This window comes from Chenopodium album, chromosome 13, assembly GCF_948465745.1.
Source record: "Chenopodium album chromosome 13, dcCheAlbu1.1, whole genome shotgun sequence".
Classification (NCBI taxonomy): domain Eukaryota; kingdom Viridiplantae; phylum Streptophyta; class Magnoliopsida; order Caryophyllales; family Amaranthaceae; genus Chenopodium; species Chenopodium album.
The window spans coordinates 6,870,845-6,885,154 of record NC_137846.1 but is presented as its reverse complement, the minus strand read 5'-3'; the positions used below and the strand labels follow the sequence as shown (position 1 = coordinate 6,885,154).

The 14,310-nt window shown below is 32.5% G+C and overlaps 2 protein-coding genes and 1 non-coding gene across 4 annotated transcripts in view; 1 reads left to right on the top strand and 2 right to left on the bottom strand.

Annotated features, from left to right (window-relative positions):
• Positions 1 to 32: 32 nt before the first annotated feature.
• Positions 33 to 2,954, bottom strand: LOC145576144 (GDSL esterase/lipase LTL1-like). The gene is made up of 5 exons (XM_081633932.1): positions 2,659 to 2,954; positions 2,450 to 2,577; positions 1,407 to 1,649; positions 634 to 886; positions 33 to 540 (listed from the first exon to the last, which is right to left on the bottom strand). The coding sequence occupies exons 1-5, from the start codon at positions 2,900 to 2,902 to the stop codon at positions 308 to 310; spliced, it is 1,101 nt and encodes a 366-aa protein (XP_081490058.1). The 5' UTR covers positions 2,903 to 2,954; the 3' UTR covers positions 33 to 307.
• A 6,258-nt stretch (positions 2,955 to 9,212) lies between these two features.
• On the bottom strand, positions 9,213 to 9,286 carry TRNAN-GUU (transfer RNA asparagine (anticodon GUU)). Its single transcript has one exon. It is a non-coding gene; the product is annotated as a tRNA-Asn (tRNA).
• A 115-nt stretch (positions 9,287 to 9,401) lies between these two features.
• Positions 9,402 to 14,310, top strand: part of LOC145574428 (protein ILITYHIA-like) — a 31,856-nt gene continuing 26,947 nt past the window's right edge. For both annotated transcript variants that reach the window (XM_081632215.1, XM_081632214.1), the window contains exons 1-7: positions 9,402 to 9,682; positions 12,331 to 12,707; positions 12,826 to 12,954; positions 13,030 to 13,411; positions 13,546 to 13,692; positions 13,801 to 13,985; positions 14,071 to 14,197. In XM_081632215.1, coding sequence (XP_081488341.1) covers positions 9,568 to 9,682; positions 12,331 to 12,707; positions 12,826 to 12,954; positions 13,030 to 13,411; positions 13,546 to 13,692; positions 13,801 to 13,985; positions 14,071 to 14,197 — 1,462 coding nt within the window. In that variant the 5' untranslated portion in view covers positions 9,402 to 9,567. The remainder of the gene's footprint in view (positions 9,683 to 12,330; positions 12,708 to 12,825; positions 12,955 to 13,029; positions 13,412 to 13,545; positions 13,693 to 13,800; positions 13,986 to 14,070; positions 14,198 to 14,310) is intronic.

Sequence of the window (14,310 nt, the reverse complement as noted above, 5' to 3'; positions counted from 1 at the left end):
ATTCTATAAAGAGAAAAAAATTCAAAAAGGAGTTTGATTTGATTTTCTTGAACATAACAATCCATCTATTACTTATTAGGTTACACCATCTTCAAACAGTTCTAGTCTTCTCCATTTAAAAAACTCCTCTTAGCCCCCCTAAACACAACTAGGCCAACATGCAATCTTACAAATTACTCATCACTACTAACCTTAAACTCTGTAACAACTTAGAAATCCATGACATACATAACTTAACAAGGACTACCTATTTCTCCCTAGCAAAGTTAATGGATAATACGATACGATACATAGGCTTATCACTTCATCAAACTCTAGAATCCAGCTCCATTATAGTGCTGAGGTTCATGGGGTGCATGTAGTCTGTGTTGCCACTCAAAATCTGCTCAACGATCAACCTATTCGCCCTCTCTGTTGGGTGAAAGGCATCCCAAAACGCGTATGCATCCCTATTTGGACATAAATTTGACATCACTGAGCAAATTCCTAGTCCATTGTATGGTCCTTGTCCACAACATGCCACCTTTGATGTCACAAACCCTACATAAGAACAAGAAATGTTACTTGATAGGCCTTAAATTATACATCTCCCCTGATTTTTTTTAATATATTTGGCATAATATATATGTTTACCATATGATTGAGGGCTTTCAATGAAATCCATGTGCATTTTAAATGCATTAGCAGCAACAAACACATTCGAGCCAGCTTTGTTGTTAAGCTTACTGATCATGTCAACAAGTCGAGGATTGAACAAAGCAGCTGCCCTTTGTGGTTCCTCTGCACAATTTCCATTTCTGCCTCTTTGTGCTATCTCTGATGGTACACACCCTAGTGGTCCAGTCCCTGTTACTAGGACTCTTCGAGCTCCCAAATCGTACAATTTCTGCAATCAAATTAATTCCAAGTAATTAAGCATGTAATTATGTAAACCTATACGAAGTATATGCTTCCATTCTGCATCAAAAATTGTATGTGTGCTTATAGAGGAAAACATCAACCAGTTCGTGCAGGCTAGGCTTGCTAGCTAGCATAGATATGGAGAAATTAACCAGAATTGAGTGAAGAAAAATAGCTAATATATAAACTTTTACTTCACAGAGTAACATATAACAAAAATAGTTCATTAAAAACATCACATTAAAGTACTAATTCTTAAAATGGATCTATCAACCACTATAATAATATAGTCATAAATGTAAACAACAAAAAGTTCAACATGGATGCATAAAATGCCTAGTGGTAACAAAGTCTGTGACATGAACAAAAGGCATATATTTGGTAATCTTGCTTTAATTTATGTAGCACTTATGTTTTCATGTGACACCATAGTATTGCAATTTGCAAGTAAATGTAACAAAATTGTGTTACACTAGTTTAAGATAAAAATAAGATATAGTTTTCACCTCAAGAATCCTGCTATACTCTTGTATGAGAAAATCAACATAAGCAGGGAGTGTGAACTGGGTAGATCTGACTGAGAAAGGCACCAAGTAGTAGTTGTTAACGAAATCATTGCCTCCGAGGGTGATCAGCACCAGAGCTCGGTTTACTAGCTGTTGAGCTCCGGCTTCTCCGATTAAGGCACTCACTCTTTGTTGGTATTGTCGGAAATAATCTAGCTGCCTGTAGATTCTGATTATGTTCAGCTGAAAAAAAAAATGCGGTATCAGTCCTTTTTTTTCGAGTACATACTTCAGTCATTGTCTAACAGGCCGGGAAATCGAAGGGAATTTTTCGTTATCAGATCACTGCAAGTACTTTTCTAACTAGTAAACATGCTACGTTATGACTTATGAGCCAGTAATAACTAATAAGAACAATGGCAATCAGTAATGTATGACTGTAATTTGTGTACGGAAGATCTATGCAATTTTCCAAATATAGTATAATCAAAGTATTGTACATTCATTGAAAAGTAGGAATTAATGAACTACTTTTATCATACATTATTGTATAGACTATATAATGTAGTACATGTTTTAAAAAAAAATATATAATGTAGTACATTCTTGCTGTATTAGAATGACAGGTGAGAAACATCAAACATGCAGCAAGATTTGGTAGGTTTATTTTCATATTTTGGGCTTCATTTAGCTTAGGTTAGAGAGACTTAATAGTCTACAAAATGTTCAATAATTGAAGAGCAAATGCTACAAATATACTAATCCATGCAGTAAGCCAAAAATAGAAAGTTGTCACACTAGAAATTGGACCATGTAAAGCAAGGCAGTACTTCTAACTTGGATGCTTATTTTCATCATTTTGTACTTACCACATTGTCAGTGAAATTAACCATGCATGCTCATATTTACACAAATAAAGCTTTATTTTGTGTCATATAATTCTACCATGTAAAACAATCAGTAGTTTCATATCGCGTTAAGATCTACTAACAAAGAAATTGCAAAAACAACACGAATGTGAGATAAATTTGGTTGATTCTTACAAACTGAATTCCGGTGTCATTGAGGATTCCAATCCCAGCTGAAGCAAAATTAGCTCCAACTAGTAGCCTCAGCCCCGTTAGCTCGGGACTCAAGTATGGCAATGTAGGTTGTGAACCAAGTCTTTCACCTAATCATAAGAAGTAAAAAGAACACATAAGACTTAAGACATAACAATATAACATGCAACATAAATATTGTGAAACTTAACTGATGATATCAGGGATGTTAAGTCCATTGGAGAACCTCCCAGTGGCACGATGTGTAGGGTAGTCGATACCATAGGGAGGAGAATCAGCGCGAGCAGTGGTGGCAAGGAAGTTATTGTTACCACTATCGACGAGTGAATCACCAAACACAAAGAAAGCTCGAGGACCATTCTGACCAACAGCAGAGGAAAACAGGAATGAAAGTAATAATGTAAAAACCAGGAATATAGCTAATGTAGTTTCCATTATTATGTATCTTTAGAATTGACAGAAAATGACCAGCTTTTTAACACAAACTAGTACAAGATGAATGAATTGAACTGAAGTTTATGAATAGGAGTATATAAAGGCCTTAAGAAACTAGGAAGTGAGTTTGATGATATTAATTGCAATTTCCCCTCTACTTTCACGGTTGCACCTAGATCATAGAAATGTATAGTATGTGGACCACCCGAAAATACTGTAATATTTTTAAGGAAGAGTTGACAAGAGGTTTGTAATTGTGTAGGCTTTATAATTGTTGTTAATTAAAGGCTTAAAATTTAGGTGTACATGTTTATGAAACATGCAATAATAATTTTTTCTATCTAACCCTAGTTCTACAAATGAAATTAACTTTATTGCATGCACGATGGCCTTGATTGTTATTTGCCTCGTTGTAAAGGCTGCTAGGCTTAATGCATGTGTTTATTTGTCAAGAAATTAACTTTATTGCATGCATGATGACTTTGATTTTTTTCGGTGTATAAAAGTGGGAAATGAATAAGATTTGATCTTGAATCTTGGACGACATCACTAATTCATTCACTCATCACTAAGACTTTAATCAACTTATTTAACGTCTGCTAATTAAAATTTGGCATGTAAGTATTTATTTCTTTAGTATTATGTATTGATGCAGAGTACTTTATTACAGGTCATTATACAAAAAGTTAGCATTTGAAAGATTACTTGTGACATACACTATTTTATTATAAAAAGATCAAAGATATATAGTGGTAATTGAGGTATATCGAATGTATCGATCATGCTCATCATATCTCTTGATAAAATGAATATCATTATTCCAAGCTAAATGTAATATTACTCTGTAATTAATATCAAAGAAAAAAAAAACACAATAAAATGTCAATTTTATAAATTTATACTTAAGAGAAAACACATACTAAAAGTATTTTCGTTCTTAGGTCCAATTCAATCAAACATGACTAATTAATCATGGCCAACTATTCAACTACCTCCAGCAATATAGTATAGGATTATAGGAAGTTAGCTAGGGACCACACTTTGTTTTTACTTTCTTAATTTTTGGATACCATAATAAGAACAAGGATGGTTGTAGTAGGATTGTTAGTAAATCATTGCCTAATTTGGAAAGTGTATTGAAAATGTTTTGCTAAAAGAGTAGGACTTTAACTCAAATTTTGGCTAAATAAGTCAAAATAGCTGGAGCTATGAGCTGCAGTTTCTTCTCCTGAAAGGGTTATTGAATTTGGACTTGACCTACTTAATGTCCTTCATTTCAGTTTTGATTTTAAGCCAACTTTGTATTAACATGGAACCTAATTAATCACCTAACCAAAGATCAAATAAATACTTTTATGGTAAAATTGTATTGTGCGTTGTTGTTCTTTAGAGAGTAATATTTAGGCCAGCCAGGATTTGTTCTCTTCATCTGAAAAGGCTGAAATAAAGTGTATGTACTATTCTAATTTATTAATTTTTTTTAATATTTTTTATTTTGTGATCCAAATCTTTCTAATGCATGCCATTACTCTAGCCTAGAGTTTAAGAAAAAAAATATCATAAGGTAAAATCTTGTTGTATTTGTTAGTCTCAAAGAGTAATATGCAAATATCTATTTTCATAATTATATTTAGTATTCAATAAAAGATACTTCTTTCAATTCATTTTACTTGCAACACTTCTTATGTCACATTTACTAAAAAAAAAATTATCACCTATATACATAATTTATAATGGTAATTTTTTTCTTTGATCCAACAATAGTATAGTACTGCATATAATTCCTAATGGCTATATTTTTCCTTAATTAGCTACTAATTATATATATTAAATAAATAAATAAACAGTAATAGACAAACGGTTTTATAAGGCTTTGATATGATATTTGATCTAGTATGATCATCTAATTAATTAAATGAGGTAGAGAAAAGTTTTAAAGAGTTTTCATTTTCATACTATGTATAAGTGTCATTAAATTCTCAATGTTATTAAAAATGAAGAAAATTTGATCTTTAAATGCATTATTTGACACAAAAGATTTATAGATTCTAACTTCATAAACTTAATTTTAACACTTTCAATTTATTTATTTTTGTATTTTTACGGATAACACTTTCAAAACTTAGAATGCGTCTTTCTCTATGACTAGAAGATAGAGCATGAAATTATAAACAATTTTTTCTAATTTTTTGGAGTAATTTTAGTTTTCAATTGGCGGCCAATTAATTACTTACATAATATAAAATTAAAGAAAGATAAAGAATAAAACCATAGCAATGAATGCACCATGAGATGATGAGAATCTAAGTAAATAGAGTAGGGTTGTTTTTCAGCTACTTCTCTTTAAACACCTCTTACATATTTTGATTATTTCTCACTCATTTGGTTTACTTCCAAACATCTTGCCTTTCTTCATTGATTTAACTTCGTCTCTTTTGCTGGATTATTGTCCTTTACATTACTACAAATTGCTTACCAGAGCATTTAACCTATCTAAGTGGGACTGTGGCTGATATATACAAAATTGGAAGCCTAAATTATTATTTTTCATATACGTCTTATATATATATGTGTGTATATATATAATCTGTAAATCATCACCTTATCAACTTCTAAACATAGTAAATAACATTTTAAATAATTCTTGTAACCCTTAGCTTGACGGTGCCTTTAAGGCATTGACAATTGATATCATTTTAAAATTATAAAATAGTTAAAATATCGATAAATCTATGTTGTTATGGTGAAGATGTAAGAAATTGAGATAGTGAAAGGATATATAATTGTTGTGTTTTAGCTCACCAATTATATAAACCACAACCCCCAATCAAATGTATGTATTACAATTATTAAAGACAAAAGTACTTTGATACATTTTTGTATTGTAAAGTATCATGATATTCTCTCGTGTGTCTATATAGAGTATATATGTAGCTGGTCCAAGCCTAATATTATTAACTTCTTGTCAGTTGATTTGAAAACACGATACCTCAAGCTCTAAAGGAAAGTTCAATTTAGTTATCTATAAAGTCCCCGCACTTAGCTTGATTAGTACTTCTATAACATTTGAATTTTTAGAAAATGTTCGAAATTAGGGGCAAAACTAGCCTAAGAATCCATGTATATCCAAATGAATTTTGATAACTTTAGCAATAATCATATGAATTACTCCAAATAGATTTGAGAAGGAAAAAGTAATTTTGCAAATTTAAAATGTTCATTATTTTATGTCAACTTCCTATGTCTAATGAAGTAGTGATTTCAAAAATCAAGACCACAATTCACGATAGAATGTTTAGTTTACTAACCACCTAAACTCTTCTCATTTTCTTGGTATGTAAGAAAATTAAAATGATGGTTATTTTTAAAACTTAATTATGAATATATAGTTGCACACCTGCCAACCAAAAATTTCAGCTTCCTTAACTTCCCATTGGTTTTATTCCCACCCTGGTCGAGCATGCAATTAAGTAACTACCAAATTATACGTACCTTTGCTTTGCTCAAATAGGAAAAATACGTAATTAATTTATATGGCAATAAGCTAGTGTAATTTAGTATAGAAAAACTAACAGATCATCTAAATTATGGTGTACGAATTGCTTCTAACATGTATAAAAAATGTATATGGAATAGTGATGATCGATTAATTTGATGTTAGTCATTGGTTGGCATAGATTTATTTAATGCTCATTGGTTCGTTTAAAAATGTTTAACTCCCATTAGGTTACAATCTAATATCTAAATATTGAATTGAATTTAATTTGGTAGACCGATTATACCCCAAACTAAAAAGCTAGCATCTATAAAACCAATAAAATAAATGACTAAACATCAATTGATTTTGCATTAGAAACGAATCTAACACCCAAATGAGACTCGAACTACGATACGTATCTAATCTATACATCTAATTTAACAACTCTATTATATACGATGTCTCAATAGTAGTTGAAAAAAATTGTTGAAATTGAAAAAGTAATTAGTTAATTATATGTGGAAATTAAAATAATTAAATTATTAAAAACAAATCGTCTATTAGACAATGAGAGTGACACACAAGTCTATAAATGTTATTGAAATCTATATACTACGTATCTTAATTAGTTGGATTTTTATCTCATGCAGGCTATATATGTTTGATATCACATTTCCAGCACCTCAAATGATAAGGTTCAAAATAAATTATTACAGACTACTCAAATAATTAGAAGGAATTGATTGATCTTCTGTATAAAGTTTAAGGTGATGATATAAAAAGGAATTAAATCAAGAAGTTACTTTGAGTACTATTTTTCAAGATAAAGTGTTATAAATTTTATATTTAGTTATCTAAATCATCTTTATTTTTAAATATAAGAATATGGGGAAATACTGGTTGATCTTCATGATCAACAAAAATTGTCAATCATAAGGGTGTAAATGAGATTTCCTTCATTTAATTAGGGACGGTATGGTAAATTAGCCATTGACAGTTGGCATTCTTGCCATATCACTACTCCAGCTCTCAATTACACAATTCACACCGTTAACATCATTTTCCATCCAACTTTCTCTCTCCTCACTCTTCTCAATCACTCAACAATGGAGGCAACTTCCAAGAGAAGAGCTCACTGAATCGGCGATCGATATCAAACGTGAAAGCATTCCACCACCACCACAACCATAACCATAACCATCATCACTACCACTGTCATATATATTCCATCTCCTCTCTTCGTGGACTTCGTCGTCGACGACCTCGCTTCTACCATTAGACCCATCTTCGAAAATCAAGCTCAATGGAGGGAGCTTGAATGGAGGACATGGTCACCCCTACCCTTAGGGGTTGACCATGCCATTAATTTCACCCTTTATTCATAGGGTTTTCGTTTAAGATCGAGGAAGGTGGGTGGAGATCGGGAAATCTTCAATGGTGGTGTCGGGTAAGCATCAATGGTGGTGGAGATGGGGAAGCTAGCTTCAATGGTGGTGGAGATGGGGAAGCTAGCTTCAATGGTGGAATGGAGGTTGATGAAGCTTTAATGGAGCAAGAAAGAGTAGGAAGCTTTTCAATGGTTAATGTCTAGTAACCCAATTGCGGTTACGGCGTCAAATGAAATGATGTTTCATCTTGCCGATTCATCAAGTGGGGGTCACAAAAGCTGAGGTGGAGGATATATCACGAAGATTAACTGGGCAAGCCCCTAAGAATATTCCATAATAGTTTCTTCAAACATATGACCTTAGTCATTTTAGCGCTTGGTCAATTTCCTCGGCTAATAGAATCAAAGCAAAGTTATCAGTGACATCAACCCAATTAGAAATGTAATGAAATCCCAGCACATTAATTTCACTTTATTAATTTTTGTCTATTTTTCAAACTTTCAAATATCTATCATTGTCAAGCATAGCCGCAGGGTAACGATGATCCCTGATTCAGCTCGTCCCAATTTTGCGGATTTGGGTATAATATTTCATGATATGGCTTGTCTTGACTCGAATTTTGATCACCTCTACCACATGCATAACAATTCATTTATTCATACAATTAATAAGTTAGTCATATAATGAACTTTTTTTTCTTTTTTTTTTTTTAAAAAAAAGTTAGTCGTAGCAAAGCAAGTCTGAATTTAAAAACGTTGTTAACCTTAGAAATTTTCTCTCACTACTCGTTTGAATAATCTTTTTGTTAACCCAGACCATGAATATGATTAATGAATGTTTTTAGCTCAATTCATACATGCATGTAGCCACCACAATTGATAATTACAGTGAAAGAAGATAATAATTACTGCAAACAAACTCTTATTGTTAAGAGAATTAAAAAATAATAATTCATGTAGCCTCCACAATTGACAATAATTAAGGTAAAATAATTTATTGTTAATAGAAATAAAAAAGTAATTAGTACAAAGCAAACTCCATCATACAATTAATAAGTTAGTCATATAATGAACTTTTTTTTCTTTTTTTTTTTTAAAAAAAAGTTAGTCGTAGCAAAGCAAGTCTGAATTTAAAAACGTTGTTAACCTTAGAAATTTTCTCTCACTACTCGTTTGAATAATCTTTTTGTTAACCCAGACCATGAATATGATTAATGAATGTTTTTAGCTCAATTCATACATGCATGTAGCCACCACAATTGATAATTACAGTGAAAGAAGATAATAATTACTGCAAACAAACTCTTATTGTTAAGAGAATTAAAAAATAATAATTCATGTAGCCTCCACAATTGACAATAATTAAGGTAAAATAATTTATTGTTAATAGAAATAAAAAAGTAATTAGTACAAAGCAAACTCCATCATATAAAAAAAATTGAATTCGCTAGAAGGAGGGGTCGAACCTCCGACCTTGTGGTTAACAGCCACACGCTCTAACCAACTGAGCTATTCCAGCTTCTTGCATAATCTAAACTTAAAATACTAAATAAATAATACTTTCAAAATTTCAAAACCTGAATCAAATATCTTTGTCTTCCACAACTCAACCAAGCAGCAGTTTCAGCAGCAACAACACAACAAATCTAAAACCCTAATACATATAACCTTCAAACACACCACCTCCATTTCCTCTCTCCTCCATTTTTACAATCCTTCATTCATCACCATTTTTATCACATTTTCTCTCTCCTCCTCATTCGGATCCTAACCTTGTCGTAGAAGCTTCCTTCTTCTTCAATGGCGGACACTATTGAGCGGCTGAGTTCACTCGCCGAGTCCGTCACTTCTTCTTCTACTGATCTTCGTGTTCGCCTCTTTCGCTATGACATTCCCGATGTTCTCAGAAATTCAGGTCCGAATTTATCTCCATTTTAATACTTTTTTAGCCATTTTTGTTAAATTAGGGTGTTTTTGGTACAGGAATTGTTTGTTTGAATGTAGGATTGAACATTTATGTGTATTGATGATTAAATGAAGTTTTGAGATTGATTTCAATTTTGTTTTTCGGTTTTCGGAACGATTTAAGTGTAATTATACTTAATTGAGCTAGATTAGAGCAACTGGAAATTCAAGTGAGGTTTTTAGGGTAGAATTATGTTGGGAGATGAGGAATAATGTAGATTTTACTTATTTTGGAATGGTAATTTTTCGAGTTCGGTTGATGACATAATGATGGAGTTAGATATGGTAATGCTGTATGGACGCTCATATGAATAAGGTGAAATGGATAGTTTGCCGAATTGGTTGTGTGCTTGAACCGCTGATTTAATGAATCGAGCTTCTTGAGTGGAGTGTCAGTTTAGGCGTTTGGTGCTTAATGTGGAGGAGTATGTACATGAGGTTGGGAGGTGATTCTTTGTTTGGTTAATCTGATTCTCTGCATTTTTGGTCACGAGGAGGCATACTAGATCACTTCCAGAATTTTCCTAGGTAAAATAAGTGAAATTAAAATCAGCTACATAGAGTTTATTACATCGGAATTTAGGCTAATGATGTATATCCTCTTGCGGGACTCTGTGGATGGACTTTTGAAATACACAATCAATTGTTCAATAGAGAAATTTACTTGTGAACTGAACACAATAAAAAATTTAACTTCTTTTTTTTATGAAGAATTGTTAGGGCTTAGGGGGCATGTGCAAACTGAAAAAGGGTGTGGTATATCTATCCTTAATGTAAAGGAACATACACTATTGACTGAGAATATTCATGTTATGTTGGACGACAAGTCAAGTTGCAACTATGTTTAGTCAAAAGGGGTGTGTATCATTCCTACAATTTGAAGTTAGGCATTGTTATGTTCACCTTCTATCGGTTTATTTCAGAAAAAATACGTTCAAATGAGGGTTAATAAGTTCTAATAAGATAATATAAGTTATGTTAATAAAGGTTACCCAAGTTCAATTTACAACTAAAATAATTTCTAATATGTTTGAATCAGGCGCGGCCCTGAGGGTAGGCCGGGAGTGCCGCCGCCTAGGGCCCACGACTAAATGGGGCCCATTTTTAAAAAAAAAAAGTATAAATGTGCTTCAAATTTGCCCCATTAGTGTGATCTGTAATGTAAATTTCTACAAGTCAAATATAATTATACGGAATACGAGAGTTTTTAATTAGCTTTAATTACTTTTATGAATTGATCAAATAGCAGACAGTTAACGCGGTGAAAATCACAATGCACCTCTTTGGTTCCGTGAATAATAGCTTAGCTTCCCACTTTACAATTATCAATCGGTAAAGATTCGCATAATATGATTCACATTCTTTCTTCAATTACCCAAATTCAAGTTCTCTAGATTATGGCAATTGGCAATGGGGTTAAGATATATAAGTTTTAAAAAAAATATCTAACACTAATTATTCAACTCCCATCTTGTTTATATTATTAATTGTCTTCGATCAATTTCGTATTGGCGATTTGCTCTTTGTTCTTTATACTTCATTTCGACAATTATGTTCATCACCCGACGTCCGACCCTCCTTGGTCGATTGCATAGAGATAACACAATATAGCTGTTTTCTTATTTGTATGCACATTTTTTTGTAAATATTGTGCCATGATTTAAGGGATTTGATTTACTTTAATTATAGTATATAATTATAATATAATTATTAGTATGATTTTATCATCCTAAACTCTAGTCATATCTAGTATAATCATTAGTATAATTTTATATGTTTGAATAATTGAATAATGTATGTTTGGCAAGAGATGCTGAATGGTTTGGCAACACTGGTCAACTGAGAAAAATATGCAAGAAAATCAACCTTGAGTTAATTATAAAGACTTGTGCCACAAATTTCTTGAAGTGGGGATTATTATTGTGTATCATGAAGTACAATTCAAATCAAATAAGTTTTATTTTTTTTATTCTTTTTTTTTTGTCAATTTTTTGTTTAACTATATTTAAAGAAAAAGATTAGTTATGTGAGGCCATGAGGGGCCCGTTTCTAACATTATGATTATGCCTAGGGCTCATAATATATCAGGAACGGGGCTGGTTTGAATAAGTTCAAATGACATAGCCTTAGTTATTAAACTTTTTTTTTGGAAGTTGGGAGACTTAAGATAGCAAGATTTTGTTGTGCAAACATCTTGTTAAGTTGTAAAATTACATGCTGTAGTAGACATCAAATTTCACGTACTTTTTGTACAATCTTTTCTTCAGGAGAGTAAATGCATCAAATGAGCTTGAGGTTTGTTGAATTATGTAAATTACTTTTTTCATTAGGGTAGATAATTTGCTCATGGCCGTAATTTTGATTTCATTTTATTCCAACACTGACAATAAATCTAGCCATTCTTTTTTTTATCACAGTTTAGTTCTGGTCTTTTTAATTGGATGTCAATATTTGTTTTTGTATCACATAAATCTTTCATCTAATTTCTTGCTCTTATCTAAACAAAGGTCAACATTTCACCTGATCTTAGTATAGCTTGATTGATTCTAGCTTAGTTGAACACCATTGTCTCAATTGATTGATTTTTAAACATTGCAGATATGTCAAGTGAGGTTGCTGTTGTCCTTGTGGATATTATCTTTAAAACTTTGTTCATTTATGATGATCTTCGATCGAGGAAGGCTGTTGATGATGTTGTTTCAAAGGCGTTGAGTGAGGTTGGGTTCATTAAAGCTTTTGCAGCTAGCCTTGTTCAGGTTATGGAGAGGCTGCAAAAGTCTCGTTCTTATGTCGGATCCTACAGGCTTATAAAGTGGTCCTGTTTTCTTTTAAGTAACAGTAAATTTCCTTCTATCTCAAAGAATGCTATGTCCAGAGTAATTGCTGCACAGTCATCACTGTTTCATCTTGTTATGAAAGGATCTTTTCGTGAGATAAGGGCTTCTAAACGATCATTTTTTAGCCTATTGTCTAAGGTTGAATCCCATTATCCCATAATTGCAATTTGCTAGAATCATTCCATTTCATTTTAATTTACAATTCTGACTTTGGAGCTGGTACTAAATATTGTTGTTATGTGTATAATGTCATTAGTCCCAGGATATCTACAAAGCCTATATTGATGAGTTGAAAGATGCTAAAATACCATACAAAGAATGTCCTGATATTGTTTGGTTGTTGATAGAATATTCAAGAAAGAATCCTTCGTTTGGACAATACAAGGTGAGACTCTTCTCCGTTATTTTGTCATATAGGCAGCAGTTCTCTTGAGTTCTAAAATAACTTTCCATTGTGCAGCCAATATTCCTCGATTTATATGTGAAAGCTATTCTTAGTTCAAGAGAGAAACCTGCAAAGGGACTTAGTGAAGCTTTTTCTCCACTTTTTTTGTCCCTAACGCATGAAGAATTCGAAAATGTTGTTGTTCCTTCATCTGTCAAAATGTTGAAACGCAATCCTGAGATAGCTCTGGAATCAGTTGAGGTTCTCTTGAAATCAGTGAGCATTGACTTAAGTAAATATTCGATTGAATTCCTCTCAGTGGTTTTACCACAAGCTCGCCATGTCGATGAAGGAAGGAGGCGTGGTGCTTTGGCAATTATACAGTGTTTGAGTAAAAAATCCAGTAATCCAGATGTTATTGATTTGATTTTTAAAGCCATTAAATCTGTAATTGGAGGTATGATGTTAACATTTATGAAGCTCTATAATGACGGATTGCTGTTACTGGCTGAAAGTTGAAGTGTTGCTTAAGTATCCTGTGGTATTAGTGTTCTATGAAACTTTAATTGGTACTTTATTTTTCAACAACAGGCTCAGAGGGAAGACTCCAATTTCCTTACCAAAGGGTTGGGATGTTCAATGCCCTGCAGGAATTGTCCAATGCTCCTGGAGGAAAATTGTTGAACGATTTGTCATCTTCATTATGCAGCTTTCTCTTGTCTTGTTACAAGGATGAAGGTAATTAATATTTGTACAAACTGTGATATCCCTACATACATGCATAACGTATACTCGTATGTTTTTCTTATAAACTTCGTGTGACTGATTTGTTTTCCAAATATGCAGGAAACGAAGAAGCAAAGCTTGCTATCTTGTCAGCATTGGCCTCTTGGCTAGCGCGAGGGGCAGATTCTATCCAACCAGCTACAGTTTCCTTTTTGAATTCGGGATTGAAAGAGAAGGAAGGTCTTAGAAGAGGTCATCTCAGATGCCTAAGGATTATATGCAACAATGCTGATGTCACTATACAGGTAATTATTGTATTCTGTGGCTATTTATATTTTTCGGCCACAGCTCTTTCTGATTGTTACTTCTGCTGCTGATGTTACTATGTAGGTTTCATCTTTGCTGGGACCTCTTATCCAAATAGTAAAAACAGGTTATACCAAATCAGTTCAGCGTCTGGATAGCATCTATGCGTTGCTGTTGGTTGCAAAGATTGTAGCTGTTGATATGAAAGCAGGTAGCCTTTAAATTGTAACTAATATGAGTAATAATATCTGTTAGTGGGCTCTATCTTCTTCTAGTGATGTTTTTTTTTTTTTTTTTTTTTTTTTTTTTTTTTTTTTTTATAAA

Coding starts and splice junctions, on each gene's coding strand:
- LOC145576144 (XM_081633932.1), bottom strand. CDS start 2,902: ATGGAAACTACATTAGCTATATTCCTGGTTTTTACATTATTACTTTCA. Junction 2,578..2,658: donor TAACATCCCTGATATCATCA/GTTAAGTTTCAC, acceptor TCTTATGATTAG/GTGAAAGACTTGGTTCACAA. Junction 541..633: donor TGAAAGCCCTCAATCATATG/GTAAACATATAT, acceptor GTTCTTATGTAG/GGTTTGTGACATCAAAGGTG.